General features: G+C 41.5%; 1 protein-coding gene across 2 annotated transcripts; it reads right to left on the bottom strand.

Moving 5' to 3' along the window:
- Window positions 1–14,133, bottom strand: ldb1b (LIM-domain binding 1b). 2 transcript variants are annotated; one of them, XM_086296645.1, is made up of 11 exons: window positions 13,997–14,133; window positions 8,294–8,396; window positions 6,817–6,861; window positions 6,504–6,579; window positions 6,313–6,415; window positions 6,061–6,233; window positions 4,648–4,770; window positions 4,482–4,565; window positions 3,213–3,336; window positions 2,972–3,120; window positions 1–2,215 (listed from the first exon to the last, which is right to left on the bottom strand). In XM_086296645.1, exons 1-11 carry the CDS (start codon window positions 14,028–14,030, stop codon window positions 1,985–1,987), a joined length of 1,245 nt encoding a protein of 414 aa, XP_086152771.1. In that variant the 5' UTR covers window positions 14,031–14,133; the 3' UTR covers window positions 1–1,984. The 2 variants fall into 2 exon arrangements, with proteins under 2 accessions (XP_086152771.1, XP_086152772.1); XM_086296646.1 differs by lacking the exon at window positions 13,997–14,133 and adding an exon at window positions 10,809–11,182.
- Between the last annotated feature and the right edge of the window lie 4,127 nt (window positions 14,134–18,260).

Genomic DNA, 18,260 nt, shown 5'->3' with positions numbered 1-18,260 from the left:
TTTTTTAAAGTGAAAATGTATCTTTTTATTGGTACCATACATTAATTATCAAGGGCAGAAACTAACCAAATCAAAAAAATATATATCAAACAATGATTTTCCTACAGGGTCTGGAGAAGGTACAAGTCACCATTCAAACTCAGTCATAACTGCTGCTGGATTCAACAGTAACAAAATGGAAATGTACAAAACAATGACAGAGCTTCAGCTGTTCATTTATTAGACTTTACAGACTCAGCATTGCTACCAAATATGCAGACTGAACTCAATGTGAGGCTGGTTTAAGAAGATGTGTATGATTCTGGTTATGAATACAAATAAAGACAATTTAGACAGAAAACTTCTTAAAACAAAAAATCTGTTTAGCCAGTGACGAAACATGAAAGTCACCGGATAACTAAAGTTCAGCGAGCACATTCACTTGACATCAAGTTGTAATACACAAAATTGTGAATGTTAAGTGAAAAAAAAAATCACTTTCTGTATAGATGAATACATGACTGAATTTCTGAATAAATTAAAGAAAATAAACAGTAAAACCATCTCTCTATGGTGGCATTGTACCCCCAGGGGGAGTTGTAATTTACATTTTTAAAAAAGAGGGAGGAGGAAAGAGAGCAGGTGGGAAGGTAGAGGGGACAGGTTCATGAATTTTCTCCTTTTTCCTATTTTTGTTTCTTTACATTAGATTGGGATGGCTTTAGGTAAATCTAAGTAAGAATACATTTTATTACAGTCAGACAGAACTTTGCTACTACCTTAAATATACAAGCACAAATACACAAAAATTCAAATCTCAAAAGGAAAAAAAAAAAAAAAAAAAAGGAACAAAAAGACAAAATAAAAACATCCACACTAAAGTATTTCTCTTTTATAAACATAAAAGATAAAAACAATATATTTTAGAGGGGGAAGGGATAAAAGTCCTGTGTTGCTCCTTGGTCTGTAGCTTTTTCAGTATTGGTAGAAAATAAAAAAGTAACAATTGAAATGAAGGCGTTTAATACAAATTAAAAAACATTCTAGGGAAATATATACTGTATAAAAACTCTTAAAATGTGTAACTGTGTGTGTGTGTGTGTGTGTGTAAGACTGTGCATGTGTGTGTGTTGTCAATGTTCTGTTTGAAAGACTGCATTCACTGTAGTCTAATCAGAGATATTTGGGCACTAGGGGGACTCAAAATCCTTCGATCATTATGTGTGGTTGTGTGTGTGCGCGCACGCGTCTGTGTGTTTGATGTTTCCCTAGTGCCACATTTCACCTCTCTTATTAGTGTGTTCATTTCAAATGGTTTTACATACCGATTCTAAATCCTGGTCCATCTGCTTCAGCAAAGCCACCATTAAACTCACGCTGCTGCTTTTCTCTTCTCAAAACTTTCACAAACACACACTCGCACGCATGCAAGCGCACACCCACACACACACACACACACTCTATTAACAAATGTTATGGGCGACCCGCACATCAGCAGAGCAGACCAGAATCCAGAGGCATGTTTAGCGTAGGAGTGGACGAGTCGTCCCTAAGCGACTCGCCACCATCTTGAAGCCCGACTGCCACCTTCCCCTCCACCCCACCTGTTCCTACATGTGAACTTCAGTATGGATACTTTAGCGTGCACAGTTCTCCCCTGGACTAAATCATCACTCGTGCTACCCGGTTGCCATCCAAAACTGAAAATTGGCAAGAGCAGATGGGACTTTTTGTCTATGAAATGACGAAAAGGGAGCAAGAGGTGGGACACAGTGCCTAATTATCAGGAAGTCACCGCAATAATCGAAGTTGTGAAACTTCCTCCAGCTCGGCAAAACAGTCCGAGCCCCCTCGGGCTACCTGTGCTTGAATCTGAGCGCTACAGTGGTGTTTGGATTGGAGAGCAGATGATGGACTGTTACTGTTGCAGTCATGGCTATTGAGGTGGGGTGGGGGCCTAGGAGTGACAGGGAGGGGTTAGGTTGAGGATGCGGGGCTCTGGGCTCTACTGTGATGCCTGTGAGGTGGGGTTGTCGCTCTTGCTCTCCTGGCTGGAAGGAGCCTTGTTGTTCCAAGGCGAGTTGGAGCCCAGCGCCGGAGAGTTGTTGAAGCTGTCCTCGTCATCTATGCCATTGGCAGCGTCGAACTGTGTGTTCTCCAGCCGTGTGATCAGACGCTCATCCTCGTCGCCGAACTCCCCTCCCATCAGAGTGGGCTCTCCCACCACCATCACATCCTGCGGAGTTACAAAACAGCACAACAATCAGACCACATGAATATCTTAGAACAGATGGCATACGATTTTATATCATACAAGCGATGCATTTAGTGCCTCTGAATCCCCCCCTGTAAAGCCACCTCTCATTTGCACCTGCTGTAGTTTTGGCAGGAACTTTGACCAACCAGCTGTTAATAATAAAGATGTATTTACTGTTAAAACACTTGCTCTGACCTGATTACAGTCAAGCAACATCTAAAATGTTAATTCCAAAAGTAATGGCTATAGACTAATGACAACAACTGAATTTAAAGAAAATTAATACATTTTCTACCATGAAAATGAAAGTATGGAACTCACCCAAAAGTCATAGCACAGTGCTTTTATTTTCCTGGGTTGCTATTAGTAACTTTTCCCGGCTATATTAAAAATGCATTAAATGGCACAAGTTTATCTTACAGTTAAACAAAACAAGAATGAACCCTGATGAGGTGTTTGCAAAAACATGAGAGGGTTTAAAAGTGACATTTGTACTTCTACTAGCTCAGTCAGTAACAAGATGTTTCAACTGTGTTTTAGTTAGGGTTAGGATTACAGAATCTGAGTCAGTCCTCATATTTTTGTACACAGAATGACTTTGGTTTATTGAGTCCTGCTTTTTTGTTGCCACGATTATCTGAACTCTCCTTAGCAAATCCATGGAGCAGTTTATCAAAGAGCAAAATGATAATGTCTGCTCAAATGATAGACACTAGATGGCACCAGAGCACTCACCGGAACTTGGCTGGACAGTGGGAAGCCACTACCAGGACTCTTCTTTTTGTTGTTGTTGTTATTGTTAGTTCCTCCTCCTCCACTGATGGTGCTGCCGCCTGACATCCTACGCTTCCGCCGTTTGTTAGGGGCTTGTCTTGATGGCTCAGCTACAGATAAGGAATAAAGAGAGAAAGTTACACATCCAGTTACCACATATCAACGTGTCTGCGTGTCCTATCTAATCATGCGGTTCACCTACCAGGTGGTGCCACCATCCTCTGCCATTTCTGGAACAGACAGGTCTTGAGGCAGTCTCTGGGGCTGAGGCTGTAGGTCTTGTGTCTGGACATCAGCTCCTGCATGGGCTCCAAAATCACACACAGCTAGAGGAAGGAACAGAGGAGATGCCACAGGTTAGTGATTACCCATTTTTCAAGGTAATTAGAGATGCTCCGCTTGATTTATTACCAGCATTATCAGCTGGTGTTCAGCATTATTAGCATCACTGGTTGACTTGAAAGTTTGAGATCAGACAATGCGATGGGATAAAACATCAAGCAAAACAATTTGTTATCACTTCGCGGCAACGTTAGAGTGGCTTAATCACTACAGAGGCATCTAAAGCTCATGTTCCAATCAATTTTCACATGGATGTGAGGTGGTGCTGCGTGCTGTGTTTAAAATGAGAGGCACGCCAGATGCAGAAAAACAAACAGCCTGCTAGTATCCAACTGGGCCTGTTTGTCAAGCATACAAGAACATTTAAAGCATTACTGTTCTGCAAGGGGATGTCACCAATAACTAAAGAGGCAGTATTTTTCTCATGTCTCACACACAAAATTTAATAAACAGCTGTGATTATTTGCACAGTCGGGTAGAGGATGAAGAGCCTTTTTTTAAAAGCAAATGGGGAAATAGCTGTTGAATGAAATGTAAATTATGCAGACATAGATGCTGGTAAAATGTTGCCAAGATGATGACTTATAATATCCCCTTAAAGTTTTAAAGGTTCCTGTCAACAAGCAGCAGCTTCACGCTTGTAAAACAAGAGATTCAAGCAAAGCACTGCTCTCCAGAGACACTACTAGTCAAAAACGCTCTACATACAGGGTCAGTTTTTAGTAATAAACCATTTCAACCATTCTTGTATCTTTACTGTACATGAACACAATGTGCTTATGTTGGTTGTCACCCCACAGGATCTGTAAAGCATCCAAAAATAAAGTCTCCAGTTTGTACACACCTTGACTACAAACTATATATTCATTTATAAACCAGAAGGTAATCATTCAAAGTGCTTTAAAAGCAGGAACTGCTCTGAACAGTCTTCTCACTCTACTCAGTGATGCTGTATATAACATATGCTGCTGTTTGGCAGGTTACTCAATGTCCCTAATTAACTGTTTAACATCCTGTAAAGTTTTCAGAGATGGAAATGTTTTCTTACGAAATTACATCTGGACCACGATCAAGACACAAGGAAAGAACATTTTTCCAAATCCAAATGTTGCACATGTACTGTACTCACTCGGAGGTAGTTGAGGGTGGAGTTCGACAGGCCACATCTTGTTATGTTTTTGGACAGCTGGTCCAGCATCTGAGAGTCTTGGGCCTGGAACATATGGAAAGGAGATTAGAAATCTAGCAAACAGCGTGTGCCGGTGTGGGTTCCTACTTCCTCTGCATTCACTCACATGCATGGCCAGTATACTACGAGGAATGAGTTCACGATGTTGTCGGATACTGAAGTGCCACGTCTTTATCCTCATCATGTCGTCAAACATGAACTCCAGGTACAAGCGCCCTTCTACACACACCTGCAGAAGATCAGAGAACTGGAGTTAGTACACAACCGAAGAGAGACGAATAGAATCTATGCAGGAGTGGGTACATGTTTACACATTTAAAGATTAGTGTTTTTTGCAGCAGGGAATTCATTAAGAAATTTTTCGAAAATACTTTTTTAAATAATTCTTGTTATACAGAATATCAGATTCTCACTACACGAGTAGAACAAATCCCTACGTTGTCTGCAGAAAAGGACAATGATATGAGCCAAGTTCATGATCAACAAAGCTGCATGTTGCCTTCCATTTTTGGGACAGTAATTATACTCAAAATAAGAGTGGAGAGAGGTGGAAAGAGAAGGTCACATCTATCATCAATGCAATGTCAACCAAGTTAATAATCACTTGCGGAGAGCCTGGGACAGAGATTCTGTGCACGACAGAATGCACGAAACACTCATAAAATCTGATTAAAACGGCAACTAACCACGTCCTTAATGCTGTGGTAGCATGCAGGTAACTCGAGGAGACGACCAGTTTTTGATCTGCACAATCGGTTTTATTATTTTTTATTTTATTTCTAAACTTATGTATCTGTATGTTAATAAGAGGAAATATTCCTGATACGTTTATTTCAGGGACACGGCTCTAAACCCAATGCTCCAATCTGCTGTTTGTAATGGACAGCCAATCAGATGAAAAGTGCCTTAAAGTGAGAGAAGCTAAATTTACATCTTATTGAGTATTAGGGCCAAATTAAGAAAAGAAACATGTTGATCACTTTGAGAATAAAGTTGAAATTTCGAGATTAAAGATGAGAAATAGTCAAAATGTGGCGATTACAGTTATTGTTTCGAGACAGATTTCTATACCCTTTCCAAAATGCCTTATTTAGATGAGTTGGTGAAACAAATTGATCAACTGTCTTGTGATACAGCATACATCCACTTTATTGGATGAGGGTGGAACTATTGATATCCTTGCATCTGTCCACTGCCAGCCATTACATTTTGTGCAAATCCACTCTTCCGAGTGTTTTTATTTTTCCTTCTGCAGCTGCAGCTTCCTGCACCACCTTTTTGACGTCTACGTGCTAAAAGAGAAATTGTTTCCTTCCTTTTTACTAAAGTTAATTATGAAGATTCCACCGACTCCATTTTTCTTGAAACAACTTTAATCTCCATATTTCAACTTTTGTCTCGAAATAGAATTACTCTGATGGACATAGACAGAAATTTCATCTTTAAATATCAGTTTTTAGAAGTACCAGCTGTATTTGTCCCCAATACCTCATTGTCCCCATCCCCTGCACATACACACCTGTGTGAACATGGGTTTTCCATTCTGTGTGACCATAGTGCACTGATCACAGTCGAGGGAGACAAAGTTATTGTGGAAGGACTCCTTGGGATGTTTCAGTACATAGTAGAGCTCAGTGGCACCGCCCTCAAATATACTCCGGAAGTACCTCGGGATTAACGTCCGGCCAATTGCTGTAAGAAGAAATCGGAATCTGAAAAACCTGATTCTGAAAATCTGAATCTGATTTGTGTCATTCAAACAGCTCCCTACTGTAACGTTTGGGTCCATCTTCCAGACAGAAAGTAATGGTCAGCATGGCATCGTCCTCAAAGAACTCTGTAGTAAATGCATCCCACCACAGGTTGTCACACTCCTACGTTGTAGAGAGGAGAAAGTTATTCATTAAACACCTTTTTGGGGGCGTTTAGCGTCAATGTATGTGGCTGTGTATGCACACAAACCTCTGTCCAGTTCTGTAGTCGTTTGTTGAGCTCATATATTCTGTAGTCTGTCTGGTTGCCATATGGTGTGTGCCTCCTGGAAGAAACAAATTGAAAAGAACACAAAAGCTGACAGTCATCAAAATGCAGTAGGGTTACAGCTCTCATAGACTCTTTAGATTTAGCAGGGTTTAACCCAGTTGAGGTTTACAGTCTTACTGCAAGATCTCTAGGCAATTAAGAGAAGGGAAAAAAAATCTCACAATCTTATCTGTATTTGTATTACTACGGTTTTTAAACCTGCCTGGAATAATGGGAAACAATGTAGTCTTACCCTATTCCTGGCTCCAGGTATGTGGGAGGGTACATTGGAGTGGGGCTGTAGAGAAACAGGAGACAGAGACATTATTACATTCAGCTATAGTGCTAATATGCTCTCCTCAAGGAGCTAGTCTGCCTTTACAACCCCGGGACATGAGCCAAACATGGCAAAAATTGGATGAGACGGTAAATATCAATTCTCAAATGCACAGACACAATCAACAACTGCAGCCGATTCATTTATTTATTTATTGCAAAATGACAACGGGTGGAAAAACAACCAAAATTTAAAAAAACAACGATATTCTCCAACTTTACTGAGCTACACAATTCAATGCAATTTTTTGGCTGTAAATTTTCACCTCATACAGCAGTTAACAGTTTAAACATTGCTCACAGTAGCTCAGCAGGTAATTGCCTTTATAATTCGTGGCGTAAACGATGAATGAATAACATTTTTCTACTCTGGATTACAGCAGTACTGATGCAAATGTTCACTCAATGACAGAAGATCAGCGGGCCCCCCTTTACTTAAATACAAGGAATAAACCTTCATATATTAAAGGTGTTTTACCAGTGCGTGGTAATATTGTACAACGTATGCAACACTTTGAAAAACGGCTTATATTTAGGATCTGATACTGGAAGGTAGCATCACTCAGTTATTACATTATTATGCCAATAGATGATCTCAAGGCTTGATGCTTTTTTAAAGCATAATGCATTCAATTATTAATTGAGGTTTGCATGTTCTCCCAATCCCTGTGTGCGTTCTCTCTGAGTACTCCGGCTTCCTCCCAGAGACCAAAGACACGAATGTTACAGTAATTGGCGAGACTAAATTGGCCATAGATGGGGACGTGAGTGTGTCATCTCTCTGTGTTGCTATGTGATTGACCATTTCAGCTGGGATAGGCTGTGCCCCCTCGCCCGTAAGTACCATAAGTAACTAATAAAAATGGATGGATTAAATAAATATTGAACTAAAATTTCCCAGGAAAATTCACGCTTCACGCCAGCTTCAGCTAATATAACACACTCTTGCAACACTGATGTGCTCACAGTCACACCTACTGCATGTGCTCATCTCTCTAACACTTTGAAATGAATGTGCAAGCATTGAGTGGCTACACTGATCCCTCACAAAACGTGGGAAAACAGACTGAGGAGGATTTCTATCTGTTGGTTTGATTTTAAATTAAAGGCTTAAAGTAATTATGCAAAGATACAAGATTTCCTTCGCCGTGTTTGTAGAGCGGAGCTGAGACAGCTAAAGTGAGGATAATGCTACTTAAGTCGATAACTTGTAAGGTTATTGTAAACGCACTGCAAAAACTTTGCGACAACAGTTTGAATGCACAGAAGCATTTGAAAAACATTTGACAGCTAACAGAAAACATACTTTAAAAACAACACAGTTGGCCCCATAAGCAGTCAGCTAGACAAATTTTTGGCAAGCTTTACAAACACAGCACAGAAATTAAACTCACCCCACGTCTCTGTCCAGCATGGTGCCGGGGTGGAAAGGGGGGAAAGTGCTACCGTTGGGGGGCTCCTTGGGGGAGTACAGCTTGAACGACTTGGAGGAACAGCCTGGAATAGAAGTGACGTATATATTTGTAATATACATTATTATATTTAACTTATGGCAGATGAAAACTTGTGACCTGACGGAGAACATGACGTGTGTATAGTAAGCATGCCAAATTTAGACACAAAAGATAAAGATAAAAAATTTATTAACTGAAAAAAAAGTAAACTTTTCAATATTGATAAAGCTGAGGTTATGGAAAAAAAACCAACAAAACCAAAGATGATGATGTCGAACAGGGCTGTACGAATCTGTAATACTGAGATTGAAAAGATGCAAAGGCCCACGATACGGCATCAGATCTTGCCTTACCTACTTGAAGCATGCTAGTATGGTAAAGTTGTCAGGTTTAAAGATTATCTGGCTAAAAACTGAAGCGGCGATACATAAATACATAGTTTCTTTTTTGGTCCATGATCCGATCATGATTGAATAACTGGACCTGTGCTAAAAATTGTTTTTTTTGAAAACCAAAGTAAAAAGTGGAGAACTGTTACACCTCTGATGCCTAATCAGCCTGAAATAACCAGTATGGTCCAGTTTTAACTGCACTCATTCCATGGTCTTCCCTGAATGGCTCATTTTTGGGGCATTAAAATATAAAACAACACAATGGAAGAAGCCTCATGCAGCACTACCATAGAAACTGGTGCCTTACCATGAAGTACTAAACAGTAAGTCAGAAGGAACCCCAAACACAAGAGAAAACATACTGATGACACTGACACACACACATAAAGATCCAGTCCCTGTTCTACTCTAATTGCCTGGCTCTCTTATAAAGGCCATCCAGGCGTGGCGGCCTCTGGGTCACGACCTCTGCGTCACCATGGTGAAGCCCCACCTCCTTCATATCTCTCTGTGGTGTCTCTGCATATTAAACATATTTATGTCACTGTATGTCTGAAGGAAAGATATAACCAAAGAGGGGGACTTGTCTCAGAGGAAAGTTTGTTATGAAATGAGAACACAGTGACGTAAGATGTATAGTAAACAGTTAAACCAGTAAAAAGTACTAGTAACACTTCATAACACATATCTGCAGACACACTGTGGTGAGGTGGGCAGACAGAGGCTGCCTAACCTTTAAAGTCACACACATTAGGATGTTGTTCCTATAAATCACTAATCTATGCATCCTTATGAAATCCATTCTAGTGAAAGGAGGAATTGCATTCAAATATGTTGTGAATAACAGCAGCGATCACAGCTTTTACAGACCCAGAGGTAAATTAATAAAAAAGTTTTCCGTAAAGAGTATAGAGCCATAAAACATTTCCATCTTTCTAAAAAGTTAAAAAGAAAAGGCAATAAAACACTCATCTATTTGAAACCCTGGCTTCAAATCGAGTTAAAAACAAGCTGTTTACTATGTGCAACACTATGCTATGGGCTGGATGCACCACCAGAAGACAGATAAATAAATAAATAATCGATTCTTTGTGTGTCCATTAGTTGTTGAGAGCTCCATTAGCTCCTCTCCTCTCCCGTTAGCGGTTAATGACAGGCAGTCACAATCACATCAGCTGGACTCCACTTCCTCCACTGGGAATCGTGTTCCTCTCTTTTACAAGCACACAGTACACAATGTCGACAGAAACATACACATTAAAAATACACACATCTGCTTGTGGACAGAAACTTTTAGAGCAGATCATCTGTCAAACTGGCACGGATGCCAAAAAACACTCAACTATTGACTTTTCTTCATGCTCAGCCGCCAAAAATCCACCCAACATCACAACATCACGTCTCCTCTAAATGGGGATATAACCTGTCGTGGTTGTGCACTCCTGCCACTCAAGACTGCCACCATGATTGGTACAAGGGACAAGATAAGGGACAAGTATCCAAACGGAATTTGTGAGCCGGATAAACCTGAACCACATTGTTAAACTTTGAACGTAAAGTGACACCGGTTTAGGTTATTTCGGCATCTATGCTTCATAAATTTAACTGCTAAAGAAGATTGGATGTAGAGTTGCTACAAAGGCAATTAGAATGGCACCAAGCTAGCATATAGTTGCTAGCTAGGCTAAATTTTTTACGGGACTCGAGCGAGCTTAACAACAAAACGCCAAACAATAATAATCTGAAAAGCAATACATTTATGTGAACAAACAAGACACAATACATAATCCCGATCCCCTCAACCACAGCGACGGTGACTGTGTACAACACTGCCTCGTAGGCCTGCAAGGTAGGCTAACGTCAGCTAGCCTGAAAACTGTTTGTAACCAGTTAGCTGGTTTTAGCCTTCCTGCTAACGCCTTAGCGTTAAATCCCTTCGCAACGAAAAAGCACTCAAAAAGAGGAGCAATTACACCGGCGGCAGTTCCTACACCAACTGTAAACGTTAAAAAAGCTAAACGTTAGAGTCGAGTAGTGTGTTTGGAGGAAAGGCGACCCTTTACCTGCAAAGAAGTCCTATCAGAAAATTGATGTTTACAGATCCGTGCTGATAGACCGTGTGTACGCTCCGTGCGTAAAAACGGATAGGCCCGCTGGACGGCGGTTGGCTGGACGCAACGTACCCACACAATACGTCCCTTTGAATTGGATCAATAAAAAAATCTCCTCCAAACGGAATAAGGCCTAAATTGCGGGAGTCGGTCGGTTATGTTTTGTCCCGCATGAGGCCTTGTCAGTGGGCTGAAGCCTGCTGTGGGTTTACATATGGACCCCGATGAGCCCTTTGTTCACGGGAGGACATGAACAATAGCTGTAGGCCCTCCTCCTCCTCTCCCTCTGCAATGCATTTGCTCCTCTCTCCTCTGCCCAGCACCGCCAGCCGCCCTCTCCCACTTCTGCTCCTCCTCCCCCCACTAATGCACAACTGCACATAAAGGTTGTCTGGTAAGCATTTTTCCCTTCCTCCTCCCTGCATCCCATATCCCTTCCTTGTAACTGACACAGATGAGAATTGTCCTAATGCAACTCAGTGGAGATGAGCGTGGAGACAAAGATCATGCTGACTGCAAAGTGGCTGTCATGTTTACCTAATTAGTGAACATAGGCTTGCTGCAATCAGCTTGAGCTGAGGCAGTGACAACCAAGACCCTGGGCCCAAGCAGGATGCAAACGTGATGCACATACATTTGCAGTGGAGCAGTCCCATTGGTCAAAAGTACACCAAGATCTTATAAATTTACACTTAAAGACAGCAGAATAAGTTTGTCAGTTAATTCTGCCTTTCAGTTTGTATGCTGAACTGCCCAAGGTGGACGAGTAAATCCCCTAACATCAGGAATCTCTATACCCTCTTTTCCTCTCTGAGTCTGCGCGCACACACACAGATCCACGCACACACACAAAGCACTAAGCCAAAAGGAGAATCCCACAGGCTTCTAAATCTGCTTAAATCGCCTCAAATAATAATCAGATATTCAGATCACAGCCAGCAGAGATCTCACCCATATGTCCAAAGTTGTGATATAAAAAGAACAAGCAGTATTAGGACAGCAATTTTTCCATATTTATGCAAGCGTCATATCTAACACGCAAACTATTTGATCTACAGCATCTAACCCCAAAGGACAGAAAAGACAGATTATCCCATATCGAGGATGTAAAGTAGTTTCCTTTCACCCACTAAAGAACTTTCCCTTCCTGCTGCACTCTTTAGGTTGTTACAGCCACCAGCACGAACACGGTTCTCATTAATACACCACCCATGCACACTGGGAGTGAAAACAATGTTTCATAAATGATTTATTCATAAATTAAGCCGCTGTTGCGAGCTGCTCAGTAAACAGGTCTTCACAGAGGGAGTGAGACTAAACACTGGTGCTGATCAGTAATATGACATTATTGCAACATTATAATAACATTTATCATCAGCGTCGTTATTATTATTATTATCATCATCATTATTAATATTACATTCATCTTCACCTTTTAACTGCACTATAGATAACACATATAAATGACTGGAAATATATACACCAAAGCGGACATGAGTAGAAATGTGATTTTTTTTTAAGTTTCTTTTTACACATTTTGGTATGCAGAACAATTTAAACTTCAAGCATCAGTTAAACAAGTTATTTCAGTGGGTTATGACTTGCTGCCTTTGTCTGATATTTAAAATCCCATTTGTTGTTCTGATGGTGTAATATTTTATCCTGAACCAGACTTGCACTGGGGTGTATTTGCAGTGGTATGCAGTTTGTGTGCCCGTATACATGTTGCTCCATGATTCTTTATTACATTGTACACATGATATAAATACATGATAGTTTTAATGCAATAATCTAATTCTCAGTTACTTATAAGTCATTTAAATGTGTGCAGTAGATATAAGTAAAGATGCAATTTTTGCACATTTTTTTAAACATTATTCTCACATTTTCATCCAGATTTCTTTTTACTATTATTACTATGTTATATTTTTTAATTCATGCCGGCATTTTGATACACTGAATCTAGGTGTAATACATTTTATTGTATTTTTATTTTTATGCTTTTTTCCATTTATACATTTAAAATACTTGTGTATGTTTTTCAAGTGATGGATCTGTTTGTTGGACATCTATCCCACCGGGATCTGCTGCTCTTATATGCCCAAAATGAAGACAGCAACTCAAATATGAACCTCTTTGTAGACTCTGATGTATGAAATCCAGAGTATGGTGAAGTGCACTGTCTCCCAGAGCCAGGCATGTAGAGAGGATAAGCCTCTATAAGGCCTGTCTCTCACCCGACCAGCAACAAAGATGCCCGGGCTGACTTTATGTATATTGGTTTGACCATGGTAAGCCTGTGACATGAGCTCTTCACAGCTCACGAGGCTGCTGTCAGTCCTTTGGCAGCATCTTTGTGTGTCTAGTACCAGGGGGAGGTGTAGTCTGTTGTAGCTAAGAGTGTCTGTTGTGGGTGACTTATGTGGATTTGCCTATCTTACATTGGCTGGCCCCTGTCACTATGGCAACATGAGCAATCATTGCTGACACAACCAGAGAGAGAGGCTAAGAAACATCCATGGAAATGGACACACAAGGGTTAATCCTGTGTGTGTGTGTCTCCCCAAGCTCACCCATTGAAATGGTACATGACGGGGTTAATCCCCAGTGCATGTGTGTGTGGTGGGGTGTTGGAGAGGAGGTGGGGGTGGGAGGTGTGTCAGGATAAGGCTTGAAGGGCTTACACACACCATCTCCTTTGCTCTCAGGCATAGGGACAGCCTTATCTTCAACCAGCACCCCAACCAGTGAGGCACACGGGTACACTCACACAGATCTGCCCAACCCTCGCTTCGTCAGCTTGCCTCATTTTCCTGCAGTTAAACATTCACACCTAAAGCCATAAAGCCATGTATAATAAGTGCTCAAAGCGGACACACATGGTGTTTTCACTAAGCCTACACTTTAAACCCACAAGTGCAACCTGTTTAAATTGACCTTTGTTAAAGTCAATAAAAAGAGAGTAAGAGACTGAACTTGTACAGCATTTTGGTATAAATATGCTGTACTAGTTCTTGCTTTTAAATAAAAGACAAATCAGAAATTCTTCTTTTCGACCGTTTTATTTGACCTCAGAGGTTTTTGTTACCTCGTCAGCTGTGAGAAAGGCAAAAAGGAAAAGGTCAGCAAGACAGACTTACCTCCTTCAGACTCTAGCTGTTCTGACATCGCCATTTTGTCACCTACAAATGCACTTTCACGGCTACACACTGATCTAACTCAGAGCCTGAGTCTGTGTTTTCATGCCTCTCCCACTCTCTGATATCTTCCATGTCCAGACTGTCAGGCTCAGGGGCACGAGGAGGGGGAAGGAGGATGCCTACAGTCTGTGTGTGTGTGTGTGTGTCTGCCTCGCATGTGCATGTGTGTGCGTGCATGCTATCGTGCACATGTGCAAATGTGTGCAATGTGCCACTTCCACTTACTAGTCCACAGGAAACTCAACTGCACATGCATCTGCCAGAGTTCTGATAAGAACCATTCCCGCCAGCCTCCCTTCAGCACAATCCTAAGCACTGATCTCAGGACAGTTTTGTGTCGGTTTGACTGCAGAAAAAGCCCTGACCGAGCTGATCCCAGCTCAAAGATGAGTTCCAACTGGAGAATGAGTGACATCAGTTAAGTGCTGTTTTTTCCGTTTTTTCCCCAAACAGGAATGAAAACAGAACCACTCCTCTTTTCATAGATAGCATTCACTGCATTTCTTTCCCAAAGCTAAAAGCATGCCTACTGTTTCTCGACTTTTCCCACTTCACAATATTAAATAAGTACTTTAGACACATCAGTGGCACACACTGTCCACACGGAGGCTAGCTACATGTCTCTGGGGCTCGTTTCACTGGTGTCTGCCTGCCAGATTTGATACATTTGGCAGCTCAGGCCTCTTTACTCCTTTATTGGATCAGATGGGGGGGACAGAGATCTCTCTGTCTGATTCAGCTCTGATAAAAGATCCAAAAGACAAGCTGCCACTTTTTGGAGGAATGAGCTCTAACAGTGGCCAGCTTTAGATCAAAGAGACTGTGAGCCAGAAGAGCTGCAGACACTTAACTGACGCAGAACTTCAGCTGTAGTTATTTTAATGGACTCAAGGTTTAGGGTTAAAGCAAAATGTCTTATCTCAACAGAGAAACGTACAACAGAAGAAAGTAGCATTCACATTAATTAGCAGCATGGTGGCTCACAGCAAGAGGATTTCTTTGTGGAGTTCAAATGATCTCCCTCAGCCTGGGAAGGTTTTCTCTAGTTACTTCTGCCACTGAACAGCATCCCATCTGGGCCCAGGACACACTCACAAAAGAGATTCCTAATCTCAAGAGTTGTACTTGGTTATTACATGAGGGCAAAGTACTAGGTTGGACCCCCTTTTCCCTTCAGAACTGCTTCAATTCTTTATGGCACAGATTCAACAAGGTGCTGGAAACATTCCTCTGAGATTTTGGTCCGTATTGATATGATAACACATTTGCTGCACGTCCATAATGTGAATCTTCTGTTGCACCACATCCCAAAAGTGCTCTGTTGGATTTCGATTCTATGACTGTGGAGCACATTAGAGTACAGTGAACTCATTGTTATGATCAAGAAACCACTATAAGATGATTTGACTTTGTGACATGGGATGATATCCTACTGGGAGCAGCGATCAGAAGATGGGTAGACTGTGGTCATAAAGGGATGGAGATGGTAGGCTGTGGCATTTAAACAATGCTCAGCTGCTAGTAAGGGGGACAAAGTGTGCCAAGAAAATATGTCCCACATATTACACCACCAGTAGCAGTCTGAATTGTTGGTAAAAGGCAGGGTGGATCCATGCTTTCATGTTGTTTGTTGAGGCAATGTTTTTCCAATCTTGTATTGTCCAATTTTGGTCAACTTGTCCAAATCAAAGCCTCAGATTTCCTATTCTCATCTGACAGGAATAGGTTTTCTGCTGCTGTAGCTCACCTGCTTCAAAGTTTGGCGTGTTGTGCATTCAGTGATACTCTTTGTCATTCTTTGGTTGTGATAAGCAACTATTTGAGTTACTGTTGCATTCATATCAGCTTGAACCCTTCTGTCCATTCTCCTAATATTTATCAGGGCAGAGAACTGCTGCTCACTGAATGTTTTAATGTTTGGAGGATTTTTTAACATCAGTTCAAGATAATACAAACATCAGGTTCTGCTTCTATATCACCTGGTCAAAGATGTGCACAGGTAGCCTCACTCTAGAATTTTAATCACAAAACAGCTTTACTATATCTTGTTGGGTGTTTTTGTAATCTTTCTTTACATGAACAACCACTGGAATCAAAAGTTAGAAATAACTGTCTAAAGTAATTTTGACTTATCTATTTAAATCACAGGAGACCCCAAAAACAGGGTGTGTGTGTACGTGCGTGTACAGAAAAGCAATATAGGTAATAACAATCAGGGATAGAAGTTGAAACCCCTTACATTTAAGAACCAGTATCAAATGGTCTTATTTATAAGAATTTTATCCCTCCAACCTCATGTAATACTAATACTGCTGAGTTTGTCAGCTAGTCTGTGCAAAACAGTGATATTAAACTAATTTCAGTGGCGCTTAAGTCCCAACTGGGTCTTATTTTTCTCCCTCTGTGTTCAGATTTAGATAATAAAAAAGATATTGTAAAGCTCAAAGCTTGAGTAAGCTTATTTTATCCATTCAGAAAATTATTTTATTTAAAAAAAATGTATAATAGGATTAATATTAATAAATTATTAATTTCTCCCTCTATTAAATCATAGATAATGTTAACGTCCCCTGTCCAAAATAATGAAGCTTAACACAGGGACTATTGATACTTTGTTCGGAAAAATAAATAGTTTTTAAATACTATAAGTAATTTTTTTTTAGTGAGGACTTTTACTTTGAAAGGACTTGACTGCTTTTACTTAAACGATCTGAATCTCTTGCACCCTACAGCTCAACTGTCAGACGGGAAATTGTTATTGATGCGTCTCATTTGCAAGAGAAAACAAAAGTGCGACAATCAAAACAAGCGACACTGAATATAAATGGATCTGCTGTCGCTCAGCAGAGATCCATCACTCATTCATCTGCTTTACAGTCAGGAGAAATCACTGTGGAAAATTCGGACTGACCTACAATCTGCAGCTTGTCCTTTGATAGCAGCGCCCTCTCGTGGCCACAGTGAGCCAGTGTCTTTGTTTTCATGCTGCCCTACAGTTTGTTTTTTTTCTCACTCACTGGGTGAATTCCCTACTCAGGATCTTTTTGGCAGGCAAACACAGACACACTGCAACCTGGGAAGTTCAGCAGCAAGTGCGTCACATGTTATAACAGGCCAAGAGGTGAAGGGATTAAATCAGGAAAAGGCTCAGCTGTGAGGCAGTTTGGCATTGAAATATATTATATGAGTGTGTTACTTTAAGTGTCAAAAGAATCATGCATGTGCTGTAGTAACTTAATGATCTATATTATTATCCATCATCTTCACTGTTGCACTCCCCCCCCCCCAACACCGCCACCCCCTTTTCTCCCTGGCATTTTGCAGGTAGCTTAGATTTAAGTGTGTGTGTGACAGATGTGCACGAGAGTGTGTGTGGCGGTGGCTGGTGTCAGCTGGCAGCTGTGTGAGTGGAGATGACAGTGCCCTGATGCTGCGTTCTCTGTTCTCTGGGAGCCATTTTGTCTGTCTCTGATCTCAGAGTCAGGTCTGCCCCCCCCCACCCCACACACCCTCAGCCAATCACGTCACCGCTCAGCCTTGCAGAAAACATAGAAACACAGTCTGATCTCTCTCTCTCACTCTGTCTCACCCACTCCATCTCCCTCCCTCTCCTACAGTGTTCATCTCCTACTTGCTTCTCTTTTCTTGGCTCTTCTGCACTCTGCCCCCCCATCACCTCTTCTCCCTCCTTTCTCCTGCTTCCTCCTCCTCCTCCTCTTCCTCCCTTAATCCACATCTTTCCTCGGTGTCTGCTCACTCCCTCTCTCTTCCCCTCTGTCACACCCTCCTCCTCCTCTTCAGGCTCTCTTGTTGTGCAACCCGTTTTTAAACAGCTCAGCCTTTGTGCGTTTTTGTCTGTTGCCATTTCAGCCAGAGCTGCAGTCTTTACTCATTTTCCTCCAATCAGGGACACCATGTGACTCTCTGCATGAGAGGGCACAGTCCCTTCCCCCTTCTCTCTCTCTCTCTCTCTCTCTGTCGCTCTCTCTCCTTCTCTTTCCCTTTCCCCGTCTCCCTCCTTACTCCTCCCCACCGCTTCCCCCACTCTAGCCAGCCAGCCAGCCAACATACGCTAGCAATCAGAGGAGTCAAAGAAAAAGAGGGAGTGAGGGGAGGGTGAGAGGGGAAAGAAGGATGAAGGTATATACACAGTGCAGACTGAAACTGTGTGGGAGAGGGGAGACAGGGGAGGTATGGGGGGGAG

Source organism: Aulonocara sp. 'chitande type north' Nkhata Bay, linkage group LG6 (assembly GCF_057382095.1).
Source record: "Aulonocara sp. 'chitande type north' Nkhata Bay isolate Kocher_YH1m ecotype deep benthic linkage group LG6, A_spYH_male_GT1.1, whole genome shotgun sequence".
Lineage (NCBI taxonomy): Eukaryota > Metazoa > Chordata > Actinopteri > Cichliformes > Cichlidae > Aulonocara > Aulonocara sp. 'chitande type north' Nkhata Bay.
Note: the sequence above shows the minus strand (reverse complement) of the source record. Positions and strands in the feature narration are given on the sequence as shown.

Coding starts and splice junctions, on each gene's coding strand:
- ldb1b (XM_086296645.1), bottom strand. CDS start 14,030: ATGGCGATGTCAGAACAGCTAGAGTCTGAAGGAG. Junction 8,397..13,996: donor ACAGCTAGAGTCTGAAGGAG/GTAAGTCTGTCT, acceptor CTTCTATTCCAG/GCTGTTCCTCCAAGTCGTTC. Junction 6,862..8,293: donor ATGCTGGACAGAGACGTGGG/GTGAGTTTAATT, acceptor GTTTCTCTACAG/CCCCACTCCAATGTACCCTC.